At 36.9% G+C, this 17,596-nt stretch overlaps 1 protein-coding gene across 2 annotated transcripts in view; it reads left to right on the forward strand.

The window, feature by feature from the left end:
- The window catches only part of SPOPL (speckle type BTB/POZ protein like), a 32,954-nt gene extending 15,859 nt beyond the window's left edge, over positions 1–17,095 (forward strand). For both annotated transcript variants that reach the window (XM_035897874.1, XM_009642489.2), the window contains exons 4-11: positions 32–183; positions 3,178–3,305; positions 7,941–8,118; positions 8,213–8,268; positions 9,937–10,059; positions 12,285–12,427; positions 12,512–12,565; positions 14,686–17,095. In XM_035897874.1, the coding sequence (XP_035753767.1) occupies positions 32–183; positions 3,178–3,305; positions 7,941–8,118; positions 8,213–8,268; positions 9,937–10,059; positions 12,285–12,427; positions 12,512–12,565; positions 14,686–14,830 (979 nt within the window). In that variant the 3' untranslated portion in view covers positions 14,831–17,095. The remainder of the gene's footprint in view (positions 1–31; positions 184–3,177; positions 3,306–7,940; positions 8,119–8,212; positions 8,269–9,936; positions 10,060–12,284; positions 12,428–12,511; positions 12,566–14,685) is intronic.
- Positions 17,096–17,596: the final 501 nt, after the last annotated feature.

Here is a 17,596-nt window from a genome sequence, read left to right on the forward strand (position 1 = left end):
TTAAAATGTCCGATTTGTGCATTTCTTTCAGGTGCCTGAGAGTGAATCCAAAGGGACTAGATGATGAAAGCAAAGACTACCTGTCATTATATTTGCTTTTAGTCAGTTGTCCAAAAAGTGAAGTCAGAGCAAAATTCAAATTTTCCCTGCTGAATGCTAAAAGAGAAGAAACAAAAGCAATGGGTAAGGGAGTCTTAATGTATTGTATGTGGATTTGTAAGAACATACCAAAGGAAATCAGTGTTGTAATTTTTTTCAGTTGAGAACAGCATTTAATATTGAGATAAACTTTAAAATGTCTTTTTGATATCCTTTTAGAAACTTAATTAAAAATCTTGTTCATGTTTCACACACTTGTGATTGCTGAGCTATGTTAATTCCATCCTGAGCAGTATAAATTACAGCACATTCCTAACTGCTGTCACTCCAGATTCTTGTCACTTAGTTTTTCTAGCAGATTATTCTTGCTTCCCGTTAGTAGGGGTGTATTTGCTTGTTTCTAGCTATGGAGGAAGTAAGTGTTTGATTTCCATCGTTAATTAGGATAAACATGCATGGTTGCTTTTTTAGACACTCCTCTACAATGTTTTGGTCTATTTCATCTGATTTACACTGTAATCAGTTTAAAAAACATGAGCCATGTGCCCAAGGAATTAGAAGACTTTGAAATAATTGGTGATTTGATTAATTGCCTTCTTGATATGAAAAATGTATGGCTTTGAAATTCAAACTTAGAAGCACAATCTTCCTTGAAAACACTTTTTGGGAAACCTGGAATCCTCATGAAAATCTGTAATTTAATGCTGGTCTGCACTAAGTTTGCTGTTGCTAGTCAGGTGTATGAAGAATCTGTCTACTTTTTTCCCCTACTCATGCTCCAGGAGTTAAGAGATCTTTAAGGGTCTGTTCTATTGCAAGTTCTGAATTTCTTGGAAAAATCTATAGTTCTCCAGTACTCATACCCACAGTTCATGCTACTTTCCTCCTAGGCCCACGTGTAATCTTTAAAGTAAATCCACTAAACTGAGTTCAAATCTAAAAATTAAATGGTTGGACTTTCTGGAAGGAAAGTAAATGTCTATCTTGCAATCTGTTTATCCTCTTGCACTGATGGAGTTGGCTGCTTCAATCCCTGCAAGCCTACTGGTTCTGGAGCTTAAATGAACTTTTATATATTTGGTTGATGATAGCTTCTAGCTTGAGACAGTCTTCCAGTCTGGTAGTGGATCGGTGTATTTAATCAAATGAAACTGCCGTGTGTGCATCAAAAAATATTTTGAGATAACCATAGAATTACAGAATTGTTGAAGTTGCAAGGGACCTCTGGTGGTTGTCTAGTCCAAATCCCCTGCTGAAAGCAGGGTCTGCTAGGGCAGTTCTTTTGGGACTTTTTGTGCTTTTTTTGGCACTTGTGCTTTGAGTATCTCTGAGGATGGAGACTCCACAACTTATCTGGGCAACCTGTTCTAGTGCTTAACTAAATGTTGCTGGTCCTTTTTGCCTTAGGGCTTTGTTGCTGGCTCCCATTCTTTTGTTGTCCACCGGGACCCCAATTGCCAGTCACCTGTTTCTTCCCGATTAGTAGATTTGTACCGGAAACTTAGCACAGCATTGCTCACATTGGCCTACACTCTCATCCCAACCCATAGACTCTCAGCTGGCTCATTGTCCATCGCAGGCAGTGCTCCGCCATTCCTGTGGTTCTCATGTAAAGGGCAGCTCCCTTGCCTCACCTTCCCGGCCTGGCTACCCGAAAGAGCCTGTACCTATCGTCTGTAGCACTCCAGTCGCGCCAGCTGTCCCACCATGCCTCTGTGAGGCCAAGGAGATCGTAGCCCCGCAACTGTGCGCAGACCTCCGGTTCCTCCTCTTTCTTCTCCATGCTGTGTACATGAGTTTACGGGCGTTTCAGAGAGGAGGCACTCAGTTGTGCTGATTTCCCAGAAAATGTATGAGAGCATTCTTCATAATGCTGTTTAAACGAGGGACATGCAATGTAGGATGGATGGATTTTGAGAATCTGAGGACCTGAAGAAGTGCCAAGTGTTACTTTAAATGCTAAAAATCACAAGGTGCTAAAACCCAAAAATCCTATGAGTAAATGTCTTCAGTTTCTGGAGTAGCTATCCTATATTTGGCACTACAGGAATTATAAACATCTTTTAATTCTGGAAAATTACCAATAGAAATCTTATTTCTTGGACTTTCCAGCCATTTACCATCTGCTTCTGGAGATGTTGTGTTTTTATTTATACAGTATAATGCTGCCTGACTGTAAATTGATAATTCATGCATAGACTGCAGCTTCAAGTGATGAAGCTGTGTATAAAATAGGTAACAAACTAACATTTTAGCTTTATTAGAAAGAAGAAAATACATTTACACTTTTATGCTGCTTTATTTTTGTAGTTTTATATACTTAAATTGCTTCTGAGCATTTAATTTCCGAGGGTTAACATTGGTTCTTGCTGATAACAGTAAGAGCTACCAAGTTAACTGTAGTGTAGAGAAGTAACTTTATTTTGGACATTGTAGAAGAATGCCGTCTATCTATATAATTAGCAAATCTGGTGAATTAAAAAAAAACCAACAACCTCTCATAGCTGTGGCTAAAAGGTAAATATAAATGATATCTTTTTGTGAGCAAAGAAATAGTTACTTGAAAGCTTTTATTTCTGTTTTGTAATGCTTTTACTGTATTTCGAAATAATTTCAACCTGTGAAACAAGATTTTTCATTTCAGGAAGAAGTCAAAACAGATTGTTATGACAACTGCAGAAGTGTTGTCAGAATGCATTTGTGATGACAAATTCATTATAATGGTACTTCCCTATGAACAGTTTCTGTTTTGACACATTGGCATTCTTAAACATTAACTGAAAAACTCCTCTCTTGCTGGATAGTGCCTAAGATAACATCTAAGGAGATGATATGATTTGAATTGCAAATTGTGCTCTACTAAGTTCTGTCAAGTGTTTTATAAAATAACACTATTACAACATTAAAAAAAGTTTTAATCTGTTGTGGGTTTCCTAAAAATGTGATGCATATGATCCAAATGTGTTAAATTGATTAATTTTTTGGATTAACACCTAGCTTTAATACAGAATTTTTAGGTGTTATTTGTTAATGTTTTTATTTAACTTGCTTTATTTGTACATAACTGTTTTTTATCAGAAAGCCAAAGAGCATATCGATTTGTGCAAGGCAAGGACTGGGGTTTTAAGAAATTTATCCGAAGAGATTTTTTACTAGATGAAGCTAATGGTCTTCTACCAGATGACAAGCTTACGTTATTTTGTGAGGTGGGTATAGTTTTTTAAGTGATAAGCTCTTAAATAAAATATTTTCTGCTCTAACAAATGCTTTTATATTGATTTAAACAGTAATATGCTATTAAAGTTGTGTTCTGTAAATTATAAATACGGTAAGATGCACATTTACTTGCTTTGTCTGCATTGTATTTTGGTTCTTGATACACGTACGCTGAAGTGTAGAATAAGCCTGAATTGATCACTTGTAAGATGTTGGTCTTCTCCATGAATCTGCCAGGATTACACTAGAATTGACTGTAGAATTATTTATGCAACAGGTGACTGATACATGCTGTCTGTAGGAATAGTATTTTACTGAGGTCACTTTTATTTAAAGTAGTTGTATTTGGAATTAGAGGATTGTTTTTTCACTGGATGAGCAAAAGGAAATGTCTGTGTGCTGGTTCACATTATTAAAAAAAAAATAATCAACTAATTGTCAGAATCTGTATTCTTGTAATATCATTATTGATGGCTTGAACCAAGGCCTTTCAAGTAAATTAAACGCTTTATTTTTATAGTAACTGTTATGTTTGGTTTTCTGAACAAGTGCAAATGTCCTGTAGGACTGCTTAATACTGAGAATTAACATTGAGAGCTGTGGTATAAGTGTAACTTCATGGTGTATTATGGGTCACTTATTTTAATATCAGTTATGTTGGTAACCCAGATTGCGTAAACGTTTTACTGAATTTTAATATGACAATGTTAAAAAATGGAAACTCGACAGAGTTGCAATGTAAGTACCATATATGTTAAACATACATTGGTCAGTTATCTTTGCTGCCATAAAGTGATCAGTGGCTTAGGAGGATGATAGATGCTCTAACTGCTAATAAGTTTGCTTGGATCTATGTATTTACAGGAACTGTGTAAAACCGTCTTGGCAATATTACAATTTAATTATATGTCATTATGCTCTGTAGCAAGAATAATTGAAATGTGGCCCCTGAGACTAGATACTGCAAATATAGCGCATCTTATTTTCACTTAAGACAAGTTAAATTAGCTGCATGATAAATTTGTTATGAATACAATTATTTGGGTGATAAAAGTACATGTAACAAGTGTTTTAGGGTTCTGTAAAGATACTTTTGAGTATTTTCTAGTTTTAAGTTTTCCTGGTAATGAATACTTCGATGTAAACGAACAGCTCTTAAAATAGTGTTTGGTTTTGGACATAGGTCACTATCTAATTTTAGAGATAAAGTTTGTTTAAAAAAAAAAAAGAACAAATACTGAAATTTCAGAGAAAAATATTATTTAAATTTTGATGCTAATGTTTAAATATAACTGTTTTCCCTACCAAACTTCTCCATTTTTTAATGTGAATGGCTTTAGTGAAGTGTTTGACCTACCCTGATTATAAATGCTGAAGGAAGTACAACCTCTAGTTGTGCACAGTGGGCATGTTAAAATAACTTCTGTCTTGTTACGGGCTAACGCAAAAAAATTGGAAATCCAAACACTTTTAAAATTTGTTTGGATGTGTTCTTCTAGCTGTTCAGGCTATCGTTAGAAATACCAGGTGTTGTTTGAAGGACCTGTCTCCATAGACAAGTCTGAAGTTTTGGTACTTTCAGAACTTAACTGTAAGTTCTAATTTCTGTGTTTGCCTTCCTACTGATATGCTAGTTGGAAGACTGACCTTACCGCTGCTTAAAACTATATTGCACTTGGTTTGATAAAACTTAGCAGATATAGCAGGTATTTAGTAAAGGTCACTGAGTACCAACTGTGCTGGTTGGGTCTTCTTTTCTCCTTGTTGTGTTGCAGAAGGATTATTTAGTCTTCCTTGGGAGCAAAGATATTCCTTCTGTTTTGCCGAATGTTCTTAAGATCAGTTGGATATGTCCTTGGATTGGAAACTGAACAGTTAAGTCTGAGTCTGGTGTTGCCACCAACTGAAAAATGACCTATTGATTAAATACAACTTCATAATATTTTTTTTTTTAAACAAACTGATCTCTTTCACTTAGTTCTCCCTTTCCATATAATCTGAAATTACTGAAGCCTTGCAAATATTTTCATTTGCTAACAGAATAGCAAATTCTCTGCAGGGATGTTTTTCCTAGTGAGTGCTATCACAGATTTCTTATCTAGCTTAGGTTGAGAGCACTTACATCATCTTTACCATTAAATCACCACGGATTCAAAACCAAGAAAATGATACCATTTATCCATGTAAATTGTCATTACACAGTGAACTTGTTCAAATCCTAGTTTATACATTTTTATATACTCTTACACATGAGGGTATGCAATGGACCTGTCCCCTAAAGTATGCATGCCGTGCAAAAAGCCACATGTTGGATAATTTCCTAAGAAGAAAAGTAAATCAGACCTTGTGGAGTACCTGGAAATCCCTGCCAGATCACTACTACTCTTTAAGCTGGGTTGTTTGCTATTAGTTCTAGCATCTCATAATCATCCTGCTGTTGAGCGAAGAAATACCTTCACTCTTAAGAATGATTTTTTTTTTTTTTTTTTTTTTATAAACGCAACTCTGAGGTTCCTGAAGTACACATTTGGTATCAGGTGTTGAGACCATTGTAAAAACGGTCACTTCTAGCCTAAGATGAGTTATGTGGGATTGACTTGATTGGATTTCAGCTTGATTTAAATAAACCAAAAAAAAAAAAAAGCACTTGTACCATCTGGACAAGTGAGATATGAAATTGATATCAGACCCCTGGGTGTGTTTGTATTTAGGATCTTTAAAAGTTGTTACAACCTATAGACAGTATGTGCCAGGCCATTCAGATGCAGGAGACTTGGATTAAAATTTTGTTCAGGTAATATCTTAAAAGGATGGGTCGTAGCAAATTGTCATGTTGCACAATTATCAACGTGTATTGGAAACCATTCTAAAACAGCAGAAGCTTGGAACATCGGAGATCAGTTTAAGTACACCGAAAGAATGCGTAGATGACCTTCCTGGGCACAGTCTGTAGCCAGTAAGAGGATGCTGCGTGAACAACTTGGATCATGAACTTTGAGTCAAGTCTCTGGAGAAGCAGAACTCTCTTTTGGCAACAGAAGACTAGCTTTGCTAAGCTAAAACTCCACTTGTGTGTATGTATATCTCCTGAAGTCACTCTCTGTGTATGAAAACTGTGAAATAGAGTACACAATAGCTCTATAGGTCTTTCAGTGTTACAAATGTAGAGTCTTACTGTGAAAGTGGAATGTTGCAGTGCTTTGGATTTTTTTTTTCCTTTTAAAAGGTGGAAGAACATAAAGGAATGTATTGTAATCATGAAGGGGGTATGGGATGAAACGGAATTAGGCAGTGATTCGAATCCCCAAGCTGCTGTCTTAATTGGATCATCCTCCTCTTCTCATCTGGAGTGTAGTTTGCAGTGCTTCGACTTTCTGTGAAGCTTAGCTGTGCTATTTTTGCTTTATGCCAGATTTATTCCAGATGCTATGCCTCTGGAAGTCAAACAAAGCACTGATCTTCACAGTATCAGCATTTTCTCTTAATATATAATCCTAATTTTCTGTATTCGGGAGATACGGTGATCAAGATCTTGTAGTATGGCTCTTTTCTTCTTTACAAAGGTTTTATTCTCAGGCGTGTGCTCTCAGACAACAGAAGTAAAACCTGCTGAGCTCTTCTGTTTTCCCAACATACTGATTAAAAGGACTTAGTATGTAAAGATATCTGGAAAAAGCAAGTAAGAATGCTACTGTCCTGTTTACTTCCTATGTGAATGACTTAAAAATGGGCAATAATGGCAATATATTCACTCCAGATGCACAGATTTCACAGTTTTATTAACTAGTTCTGTACAAAAATTACATCCTGTGAGCATGCATTTCATTACTGAAGTTACGTACTACATCTTTGATTTCATTGACTTGTATTTATAAAGAAATGGCTTTTAATCTTGTTTGGAAGACAGTCAGTCCTGATTCTTGCCTCAGCTGGGCACAGTAAAAGGAAATAATGAAGGAGGTATGTCATTTGCACTTAGTTTGTGTTTAGAATCATAGAATGGTTTGGGTTGGAAGGGACCCCTAGAGGTCATCTAGTCCAACCCCCCCTGCAGTGAGCAGGCACACTGCTAACTAGATCAGGTTGCTCAGAGCCCCGTCCAACCTGGTCTACACATTACAGGTTAAGTATGAACTTACTGTAATTAAAATTGGGAATATCACACTATCCAAAATTTCTGTGGAATGTTCATGAAACTTTTCTGTGACCTTGTGATCCTGATACATTTAGAATTTTATACTGTATATATTTTACTTAAATGTGTGAAGAGTGTTGAATTGTTAATTTATCTCTGAAATAGTGTTAACTGTTTTTTGATGCCACTGGTATCCCAAGAACAGTATCTGTCCTTGAATTACTTTGGCATTTGTCAAGTGGCATGTGGTATTGTGTTCTTTTTGTTCTGTTTGGATAAATACACAGTATTAGAGTCTCTAAGTAAAGCCCTATTTGTTTTATGCTACTTAAACTGTAAAGCGTTGGTTTATGGTTCCAGCCTAATGCCAGAAACACCACTGTTTTTTGCTTTGCTTTGGAATTGCTGAAATTCTAGCAATAGGTACTGTGATTTAATTATTATTGGCATTCAGTTATGAAGGAGTTGTCTTGCTGTGATTTTCTGTTAGGTAAGCGTGGTCCAAGACTCAGTAAATATATCAGGACAGTCTAATACAAACACTTTGAAGGTACCTGAATGTCGACTAGCAGAAGATTTAGGGAATCTCTGGGAAACAACAAGATTTACAGATTGCAGTTTTTATGTAGGAGGACAAGAATTCAAAGCTCATAAATCTGTCCTTGCAGGTACTTTCTACTTTTGTATTGCTATTACTTTGTAATTAAAATTGCTAAAAGTTTAAAATTTGATTATATTTAATATTTACTTTTCTTGCTACAGCACGGTCTCCAGTTTTTAATGCAATGTTTGAACATGAAATGGAGGAAAGCAAAAAGGTAAGCCTTACTGAAAACTTTACATGTAAATATCTGTACCTTGTGAAAAAGGGAAAAGTTGCAGAAAACTTGGAAGTACTGCAAGTTGAGGAAGATGAGTACTGCACGATGCTGCGTGAGTGGAGAAGGTGCAACTCCTAAACGCTTTCCTGGTGAATTGTACGGGGGTTTCTTTGTATAGAAAGAGCAGATAGGGCTGACTATGGAGAGGTTCTGGAGGATTTGTTCTTCCAAGTACTTGTATCTGCCCCAGATCAGTTTTTTTTAACATTAGCTATGATGCAATTGACCCTGTAATCTGTGCCCCTTTTTCCTTTAGTTTATGCCTTCCTGTAAGGTGAGAGACTTGACTAAGGTTTTGCTATAGTGTATTAAAACATTATACGTGATAGCTGGGACACAAAGAAACAACAGCTGAATTATGACTCGAATTAAGCCCTGAGGCAGTGAAGCACTCCTTTTCATTCACAGATTCTGCAGGCACTTGACCTGTCTAAGTGTTTTGGATGGATAGTTACTTAATCAGCCCAGAGAGCTGCTTCTGCTTTTACACACTTGATAGCTCCCACAGCGAGGAGTTGCTCATGTCTTTCATGAAGAAGAATATCTAAAATGGGTTGGTTATAGGCAGAATCCATGAAAAAGCAAGGAGCTGATCAGCTGACTAAAGGATTGTAACAGATGATCATCACTTAGTCTTGGAGGCTGCGATGATGCCACTTGTGTGTTCACATCGGATGCATGTGGTGCTGTAGTATGGCTGAGTTTCACAAACGTGGCATTTTTCTTCCCTGCACTTGTCTGATTTGGAAACTTTCACAGGTAGAATTGGAATATTGGAAGCATTTTATTGGGATTTCTGGACTGAAAGCAACCCAGACATGTCCCAGCTTCAGTAATTGTGCCATGCTGGGGGGCCTTCACCTTCATGTTAGCAGTGAATTTCCAGTGCAGCCCTACTTCTAAATCCTGTACGTGGCTCAGTGGCTAGGAAACCAGAACATGTAAATCTCATGTGCTGATAGCCTGTGATTTTTGTACCCCATTCAAAAGTCTGATGCTTGCTTCTACATCTTTGATGTAATTCCCTATTTCATTGATTGCTTATAGCTGATACTTTTAGAGGATGGGCTCAAGCATGCAGTACCACAGATTTATTAGGAAGGCCTTTAGCTACGTGATGTTCGTTAGATTTGGTTTTGTTTTTTTTTGTTTCCTGGATTCTGAGAACAAAACAGACTGTGACTCAATTGAAGTCAAGCCAGAAATGGCTCACTTTGTTCTGTCTGCTGCTCTGACTTCTAATATTCCAAGCACATCATTGTAGGGTTGGAAACTCAGCAGCACTTTTAAATATTCCTGAAACTGTGCCTTGATTTTTATGTACAGACTGAGCAACAGAGTCCAGCATTAGACATTTCTAGAAAACAGTTGCAATTACTTCTTATTGCCTAAGCTTTTCCAACTGATTTCTACCTGACTTTAAGAGCTACTGATTTTGATTACTTTCTGCCTAATATTATTGGATGTTAACTTAAATGTGTAAGGACTTTGTATGATGGATGGCAAATGAAAACTTGTAACACGCGTGCAGGCGATGTTTGATATGTTAACTTTAAAGTTGTAGCTAAATTCCAGAGGCTTTAATTGATTCTTCTTCTTTACCAGAATCGTGTAGAAATAAATGATGTAGACCCTGAAGTTTTTAAAGAAATGATGAGATTCATTTACACAGGAAAAGCACCAAACCTTGAAAAAATGGCCGACAATTTGTTGGCAGCTGCAGACAAAGTAAGTGATTGACTCCTAAGTTCTCAAACCTGATGTTTGCTTGTGGAATGTTCCTCTAAAACAAAAAAAACCAACCCAACTTTTTTTTCAGATTGATACGTATTTTGATTTTTTTTAAAATATGAGAAGTAGATCTTAGCAGAAATGGAGGAAGCTGGGAAAGAACAGACCTTTTTTTAGCAGTAGAAAGCTGATAAATGTTTCTTCACCAGAAGTGCTTCAGATATTAATTATATTTGCTATCCAAATTTTTTTAGAGATTTGGGACCATTAATATGATTTGGAAAATTACTCTTGAATAAAATGTATCCTAGATCTTTGCATTCTTGAAGAGGATTTATACAAGTGTTTCAACTAACTGTGCTCCCTGAAGTACTTCTACTTCAGAACTTTCATCTTGTCTTCCCTACAAACGTAATAGTTCTAATCATTCATCTCTTCTGTATTGGGATCTTGTATTCTATTTAAATTGTTCCTCTGTGAAATACTTTTTCTGTTATGATTTTTGAGATTAGGGGACTTAGAACAGCACGGCAATTAAGGTGAGATTGTTCCTTTTCATACGTAATTTACAGTTTTCTAACTTCTGAAAAACTTGACCCAATACCTTGCTTTTTCTTCACTTCTTTACAGCTTGAGTTGAAATTTTAGTTAGCTATCCTCAGAGGAGACACAGTTGTCTTTCCCTGAGGAAGCATATGGAGTTTAGAATCCAGAAAAAACTCACTCTAGTGTGTGTAATCTGAAACTTTCCCCCTCAGCTGAGGGCATGGCAATTTCTTAAACTACCTTTGCAATTTCTGAATTGGTTGTGCAATCACATCCGTAAAACATTAGTGGTGAAAACTGCCTGTTCTCATAATCAATCCTAATATAAGTCATTTAGGGTAATAAAAGTCATCCCAGTAGTTAAGAAACAATTTTTTTTTTTTTCTGGCAACTTAATGTGGTTTTTTTCAAGATCTCTTGACCTGGCACTGCCCTGGCTTTGGTGACTTACCACTCTTACTCTTTTCGCCTCTTACTGCCAGCGTCTCATCTTCCAAAACTGATTATGTTTTGTCAAGTTTCAGTACACCCAAGCGGGAAGGTGAAGTGGTGTTATTTTATGAATGCTGGCTTTTACTTAGGGCATGACTGGTAAATGTAGAGAATAGTATAAGGTACAGTTGTATGTCTGTAATAGCAGGAAATAACAATGGTGAGCTAGGAGGTCCGTGTAGCTTTTTGTAACTTTCAGAGACTTTCTGCTGTTCCTTCTGAATGTGAAATAATCTAAAAATGTTCTGCGTATTACCAAAGGCATTACACTGTTGTATTACCTGGTAGGTGCAGATTTCTTATAACTGATACTTGTTTACTCTAAATAGAGGTATCCTGAGGAGTACTATAGTAGAAGAATGGAAGTAAAAATGCATAGATCTAGAAACATAGAAGTTAGCCCGATAATTTGATTTTTCTTCAATGGCATTTCTTCATTGCATAGAACAGTTGCTAATACAAATGTGTGAGTGGCAACTTGAATATGTGCCACTTATACATCTAAAATTCTTTTCAGACTTCAGAACTGTATCAGAAGTGTGCTAAACTAAATGGGATGGGTAAGATCTCAGAAATGTATGCAGCTGAATGAAATCTGTCATACTATGACATCATTCAAAAAAGAAGCACAGTTTATTAATGCAGTAATATGGGAATGTAATTATTTTACATCAATTTTCTGGTAGGCTGTGTCAAAGGTATGGAAGAAATTAAGAAATTCAGAGATGGGTGTGGGGGTAAACTTGGAACAAGCTAGTTTCAAACAGGTTAATGTATTTTCCCTTAGACAGTTTCACGGAACTTTCCATCGTATTTCTTGCCCCTGGCTTTGAGATGTAAACCTGTCTAATGATGATTTTGATAAAGAGCCTGTGTCTGTTCCTTGCTCTTCCTCCTGAACTGAAGGAAAATGGAAACTTCTAAAGGAGTTATTTTTGTTGTTTCAATAAAAGTTCTCCCAGAAAGCATTCGATCAGTTTGTGTCAAACCTAATGCATGTCTTGCCATCTGAGGACTCTTCAGTGTAGCATGCTGAATTTTGAATTACCTGTTTGGAAGCGGTTTGATCTTAAGCTTGGGAGGCACCAAGCGTTTTCATGACTGGAACTGTCGTAAAAACTGTAGAGATAACGATAGAAAGAATTAGTTTGAAGAATGATTAGTGTAGTTTTTTCTTTTATCAGTATGCACTGGAACGGCTGAAGGTCATGTGTGAGGAAGCACTCTGTAGTAACCTCTCGGTAGAAAATGTTGCTGACATTCTTATCCTCGCAGATTTGCACAGCGCTGAACAGTTAAAAGCACAAGCAATAGACTTTATTAACAGGCAAGTAATATTTATGAGACTCTAAATATATTTGTATTTATGCTTTGTGTACCTTTTCAATATTAACGCAGTTCTTTCTTACAGGTGCAGTGTTCTTAGACAACTTGGGTGTAAAGATGGGAAAAACTGGAATAGCAAGTAAGTTTCCCTGCTTCACGATGTTCTGTACAAACACTGCTAAATAGACTGCAGATCTTAAGAACTGTTGCTTCATTTCCACACTCCACACTACTGAGGCCAGTCACTGACTGTAAGTAAAGTAGGATTCAGCCAATGTTACCCCAGTTATGGTTGTGATTTCCCCTTTAAACGGTAGGGAGAGTTAACTGCCCTCCAGTGTGAGATCCTAACAGTAGCTGGCTTTTGTTCTTCTTCTAGGGACATATCGGTGCTGTGAGATGGTGGCAGCAGCCACCACAAGAGAAAGGAAACCATTCTCTTGACACACCTGGTTTGTGCCTGCAGGAGTGGCAACCCCAGTGTGGTTTCACGACTTGCTCAGGTCAATTTGAGCCTGCAGTATTTCCAAAGAAAGGAGAGCAGTTGCTCTTTTTGCCTTTGGCGACATGTTTGTACACCTTCCCACATGCCAGCACTAGTATTCCTGAGGCCGCACAACTAGTCAGTCAGGTCCCTCTGATCTGGCTGACTCTTAAGTGCTCATGTCTGCACTGGAAATAGGTTGAGAGTATGTGGCTCAGACTGTAGGACTGATTGCAGCATATACTTAGAACAGTTCAAGTGAATCATGGAGTAGAAGACAGCCAGCTTCAGAGTAGCCAGTGGTAAGCTGAAGCAGTAAAAGGACAGCAGAGCACGCACTTCTTACTGTCAGACTCTCCAGAGAAGTTAAAAGCTGTATTCTACCAGTTACTATAAAACTAATGTTTTTCCTTTTAAAAAAAAAAAAAAAAAAGTCTTCACAGGCCTAATGATTGAGCCTGATGTGATAAAGGAAAGGAGTGGTAGAAAGGAAATAGCAAAATACCAGTAGGAAAACTAATGAAGTCAGAATACATAACAATGTAAACTAGTTGATGTGTTCCTTCTCAAGTGATTTGGAGCTTACTGAGCTGACTTCTGCCTTGGATAACTGCTAGTAAAGATGCCAGTCATCTTTGCTTCAGCTAAAGCATCTACAGTAAATCTGCAATAAATCGAGAGAGCCTGGCTTAATTTACTGACTCTGGGCACCAGGGAGTCTGAACTTTGGTGTTGTTTCTCAAGGCACCTACCTTTAATGACTTGCAGCAGGAGTTTAAAGGCTTGCATTAGAAATCTGCAAAAGGTTTTTGAGAGATCATATAGCATAGAGGTCAGCTCCTGACTTTACGCTTGACTGTGTTCCTGAAACAGTATTGAGGGTGCTCGTGAAAGGCTTTTGAAAATGCAGGGCGATGGAAACTGGGGATTGATGCATAAACTGTTGGTTCCAAATTGCAAATTTGTCCTGTGTTGACGTGGCATGCATCCCAACCAGTGTAATATTCATGCGCAGAGTGAATTTTATGATTGTTTTATATTATTTCACAAAAAAGGAAATATATACATTGTGTAAATACATTTTTAATCTCCTGGATGTCAATGTGATCCTTGCTGAAATCTGTTGTTGCTTCTGTATTAGTTAAAAATTGACAGTGGCCACTGAAAGCCATTCTGAATGTAGTCCGTGATCTTGTACTGAAGAAAGAGTGAATGTTCTCAAGTATGCTCCACTGGTGCTCAAACTGTGAGCTTCCAGTGAAGGGTTCTGTAGTCAGCCAGCTAATCTGTCTTCATGGCTTTTTCTAGTATATGAACTAATAATTTTTGCTGCAGTTTCAGCTGATTCATCTTGTCATCCTTCTCTCTCCCCAAATTGAGCATGCCCTTCTATGTAATGAGATTATCGTGTCTTCCCTTCCTTTTCATCTCTACACTAGACCTCATTTTCTTCTAGTTTTCCTCTTATTTTTATTGTTTTTCCTGAGCAATTTCAAGGTGGTTATCTTACACGGCACACAGTATTGGACATAGTTCTCTAGCTGAGGTCTTGCTGGTACTGAGTACCCTATATCCTACACGTGATGATGTTAATATACCCAAATTACAATTTGCTGCTGCTTTCCAACAGCATCGTTCCTGGCATTCGTAAAGTTTGTCTCTTAATGCTCAACTGCTCTCCTGCAGTAGTTCTGCCTTGCCTGCTCTTCTCCACTGTGCGTTTGTGCATTTGGTTTGTAAAATTATGTGACTATTCTTAATACTTCTGTTTTCAGCCAAGCAACAGATATAATGGAAACAGCAGGCTGGAAGTCCATGATCCACTCCCACCCTCACTTAGTAGCAGAGGCCTTTCGCGCACTAGCATCTGCACAGTGTCCACAGTTTGGCATTCCACGCAAACGGCTAAAACAGTCATGAAATCTTCCATGAACTTTAGAGAAATTGAATTGACTCTACTCCTCCATGTCCAGAGGTGTTTTCACAAACCATAACAAGAGTTTTTGTTATCCTTGTCCACAGAACAGAAGCTGAAAAAGCCTATTGTTTGCTTTTCAGATGGATAATTTATGGTTTAATCCTCAGCTTTAAATTAGACTGATTACTCTAATTCACTGAAAGGCCTTAAATTATCTTCAATGACTCTCTAGTCCATATAGTCTAATGTATCTTGATTTTTTTATTATTATTTTTTAATGTGCCTTGTCTTTTTGACTAGGCTCTGCAGGATTGCACTAGCTCCATAATGCAGTAAAGTTGATAACTGAAGATTAATTTTTGAAAGGGATCTTCCATTATTTTCAGAAGAAAAAGAAATGATTATAGTTTGGTCCTGTGCTAACTGGAAGGTTTTAACTAGCCTCTCATTAAAAGCGCTTGAACCAGAGGCACGCGATGTACCCTAGACAAGTGCTAATGTAGGGAGAGCCTGTTTACCTTCAGCAAATGCCTACAGGCTATTTATGGCAATATACTGCTTTGAACATAATTTATTTTTCATTGTGGGGGCAAATATGCAATGGTTTGGCCCAAAAAAATGTATTTTCATTACAGTTTGTAATGCTTATTGTGTGTGTGTCAAAGCTGTCCAAATGGTAAAAAGAAACACAGAATAAACCTCTTGCTTGTGTTTCTTTACGGTCCATCATTAGTTTACATTTAATGCAGAACTGAATGAGAGGCAAAGAGTTCAATGTGAAAACAGAATAGTATTGTATATGGAAAAAAATATATCCCACGTGTATGGTTACATAGAAAAGTAAAGGATGCATAGTATGACCAAATGTAAATTGAAGAAATGGGCCAAATGGATTCTGAATATGCACTTTTAATGTGTAACTTTTGTATGTTGTGTGGTACATATATATTTTGCTTTTGATGAATTAATGAGGTACAGGTAATTGTGGCTTAACTTTTTAGATACATTTTAAGATGCCCACAGCCACATGGGATTTAGTTTTGTTAGAAAAGAAAGGCATGTCTTTTTAAGACTCAATCGAAGGTGGCTATCGCAAGCTTTCATATTTAAGTAACAGAATATTTTTGCTTATTTGGAAAAGGCATGTGAATGGTAAAATTTTGAAGGGATTTTTCCCATCTTGACGTATGCGCGCAGCTTCCATTAACACCTACGGAGGTTATGTACACATCAAGAGGAATATTTCCCTGAAATGTCAGATGGTATTTGCAAGCAGAGACTTGCTCAGTCTTGCATTTCAGTTATTGTACTAGCATTGTGGATGGTATTGAAATTCTGCATAATGTGAAAAGGATGAAACATTTGTAAACTGCTTGTCATGGGCCAGTTCTTTATTATATGAACCTTAGCTTTAATACCAACATCCTCGGTGTTTGATAGCTTTGTTTACAATTGGGAGGAAAAGTCTGCAGTAGTGCACACTCTAAATGTTTCCTGAGTTATTGCATTGAGTTTACTGTAATAGTGATAATATGCTATATTTCTTTTTTTGGGAAGACTCGGGTTTAGCAGTGGGGAATGGGAGGAGATCTTACCTAATTTATAAACACATTTGCATATGGGTTTTAGTTTGCCTATTAAAAAAAAAAAACGTTATGCAGGGAGGAGAGAGGAAGAATTTCAGGTTGTTTACTATCTCAAAGTCTATCTCCATCCTCATTTCATTAAGATTCACCTGAATTGCTCTGAACGAAATTTTTAGAGGAAAGAGTATATAGTTTTATACTTTGGCATCCGGTAAACCATTAGCAAAGGTAAATTGGAAAAAATGCCCACTAAAATAATAATGCCCAGTCCAATTAATAAATAACCTCTGAACATGCATTTTCTTACCTTCTCACTGAATCTTTACGATGGATAAAGTGTAAAATCAGAAACTTTAATAATACGTAAGGCATCAAATTATATATTTAGAGACTTATCCTTTTATCAATTTTAAAATATTTATCTGAAATAAGGTCTCATAAGTGTTCTTCACGATAAGACGTAAAGGTAATTATTCCCTCCAAAATAGTGATGTTTTTGCTGCACTGTGTAACGCGTTAGGACTATATATCCTCATACTCATCACTGGTAAAACTTGCAGCTCTAACATACAAAATGACTTGAATGTTTAATGCTGTGATAATTGTCCAGTTCAGCTTGTTCTAAAGTAACAACACACAGTAATCTAATGGAAAGATTAAGGACTTTTATGAAGGCTTTTTTTTTATTTAAGAAGCTTAATACACTTTGTACCAAAAAATGTCAGACACTGTGCTGTAATATTATCTACATCGTAGAGTGTCCGCTTTTCAAGTCAGGCAGTGTATACCACACATTACACTAACAGGAAAAAAAAAAACCCACCATGATAATTGATCTGTTTAGGTTTGATTTTATTTATTATGTATGTTTTCAAGTTTTGTCAGCTCTTAAGAAAAAGGTAAAACAGTTGCTGTATTCTTAAGTGAGTGCACTAATTGACCTCTTCTGTTCTTTAATTAACTACATGCAGTGTTCTCACTGGAACAGGATAGCTGGTAATGACAACCTTCTCCTTTGGATTCAGTAGCTTGTCTTTATGCCCCACATCTCAAGAGCTTGCCCTTCAAAAACCTCAGTTGTCAGTTCGAAGTGCAGCAGATAGAAAACGATCTAAAACAATAGACGGTTTTTTCAGGCTGAAATCTTAGGGGTTTTTTCTTAGTTTTATATACAGATTTAGG

This window comes from Egretta garzetta, unplaced genomic scaffold (assembly GCF_000687185.1).
Source record: "Egretta garzetta isolate BGI_Z169 unplaced genomic scaffold, ASM68718v1 scaffold197, whole genome shotgun sequence".
NCBI lineage: Eukaryota > Metazoa > Chordata > Aves > Pelecaniformes > Ardeidae > Egretta > Egretta garzetta.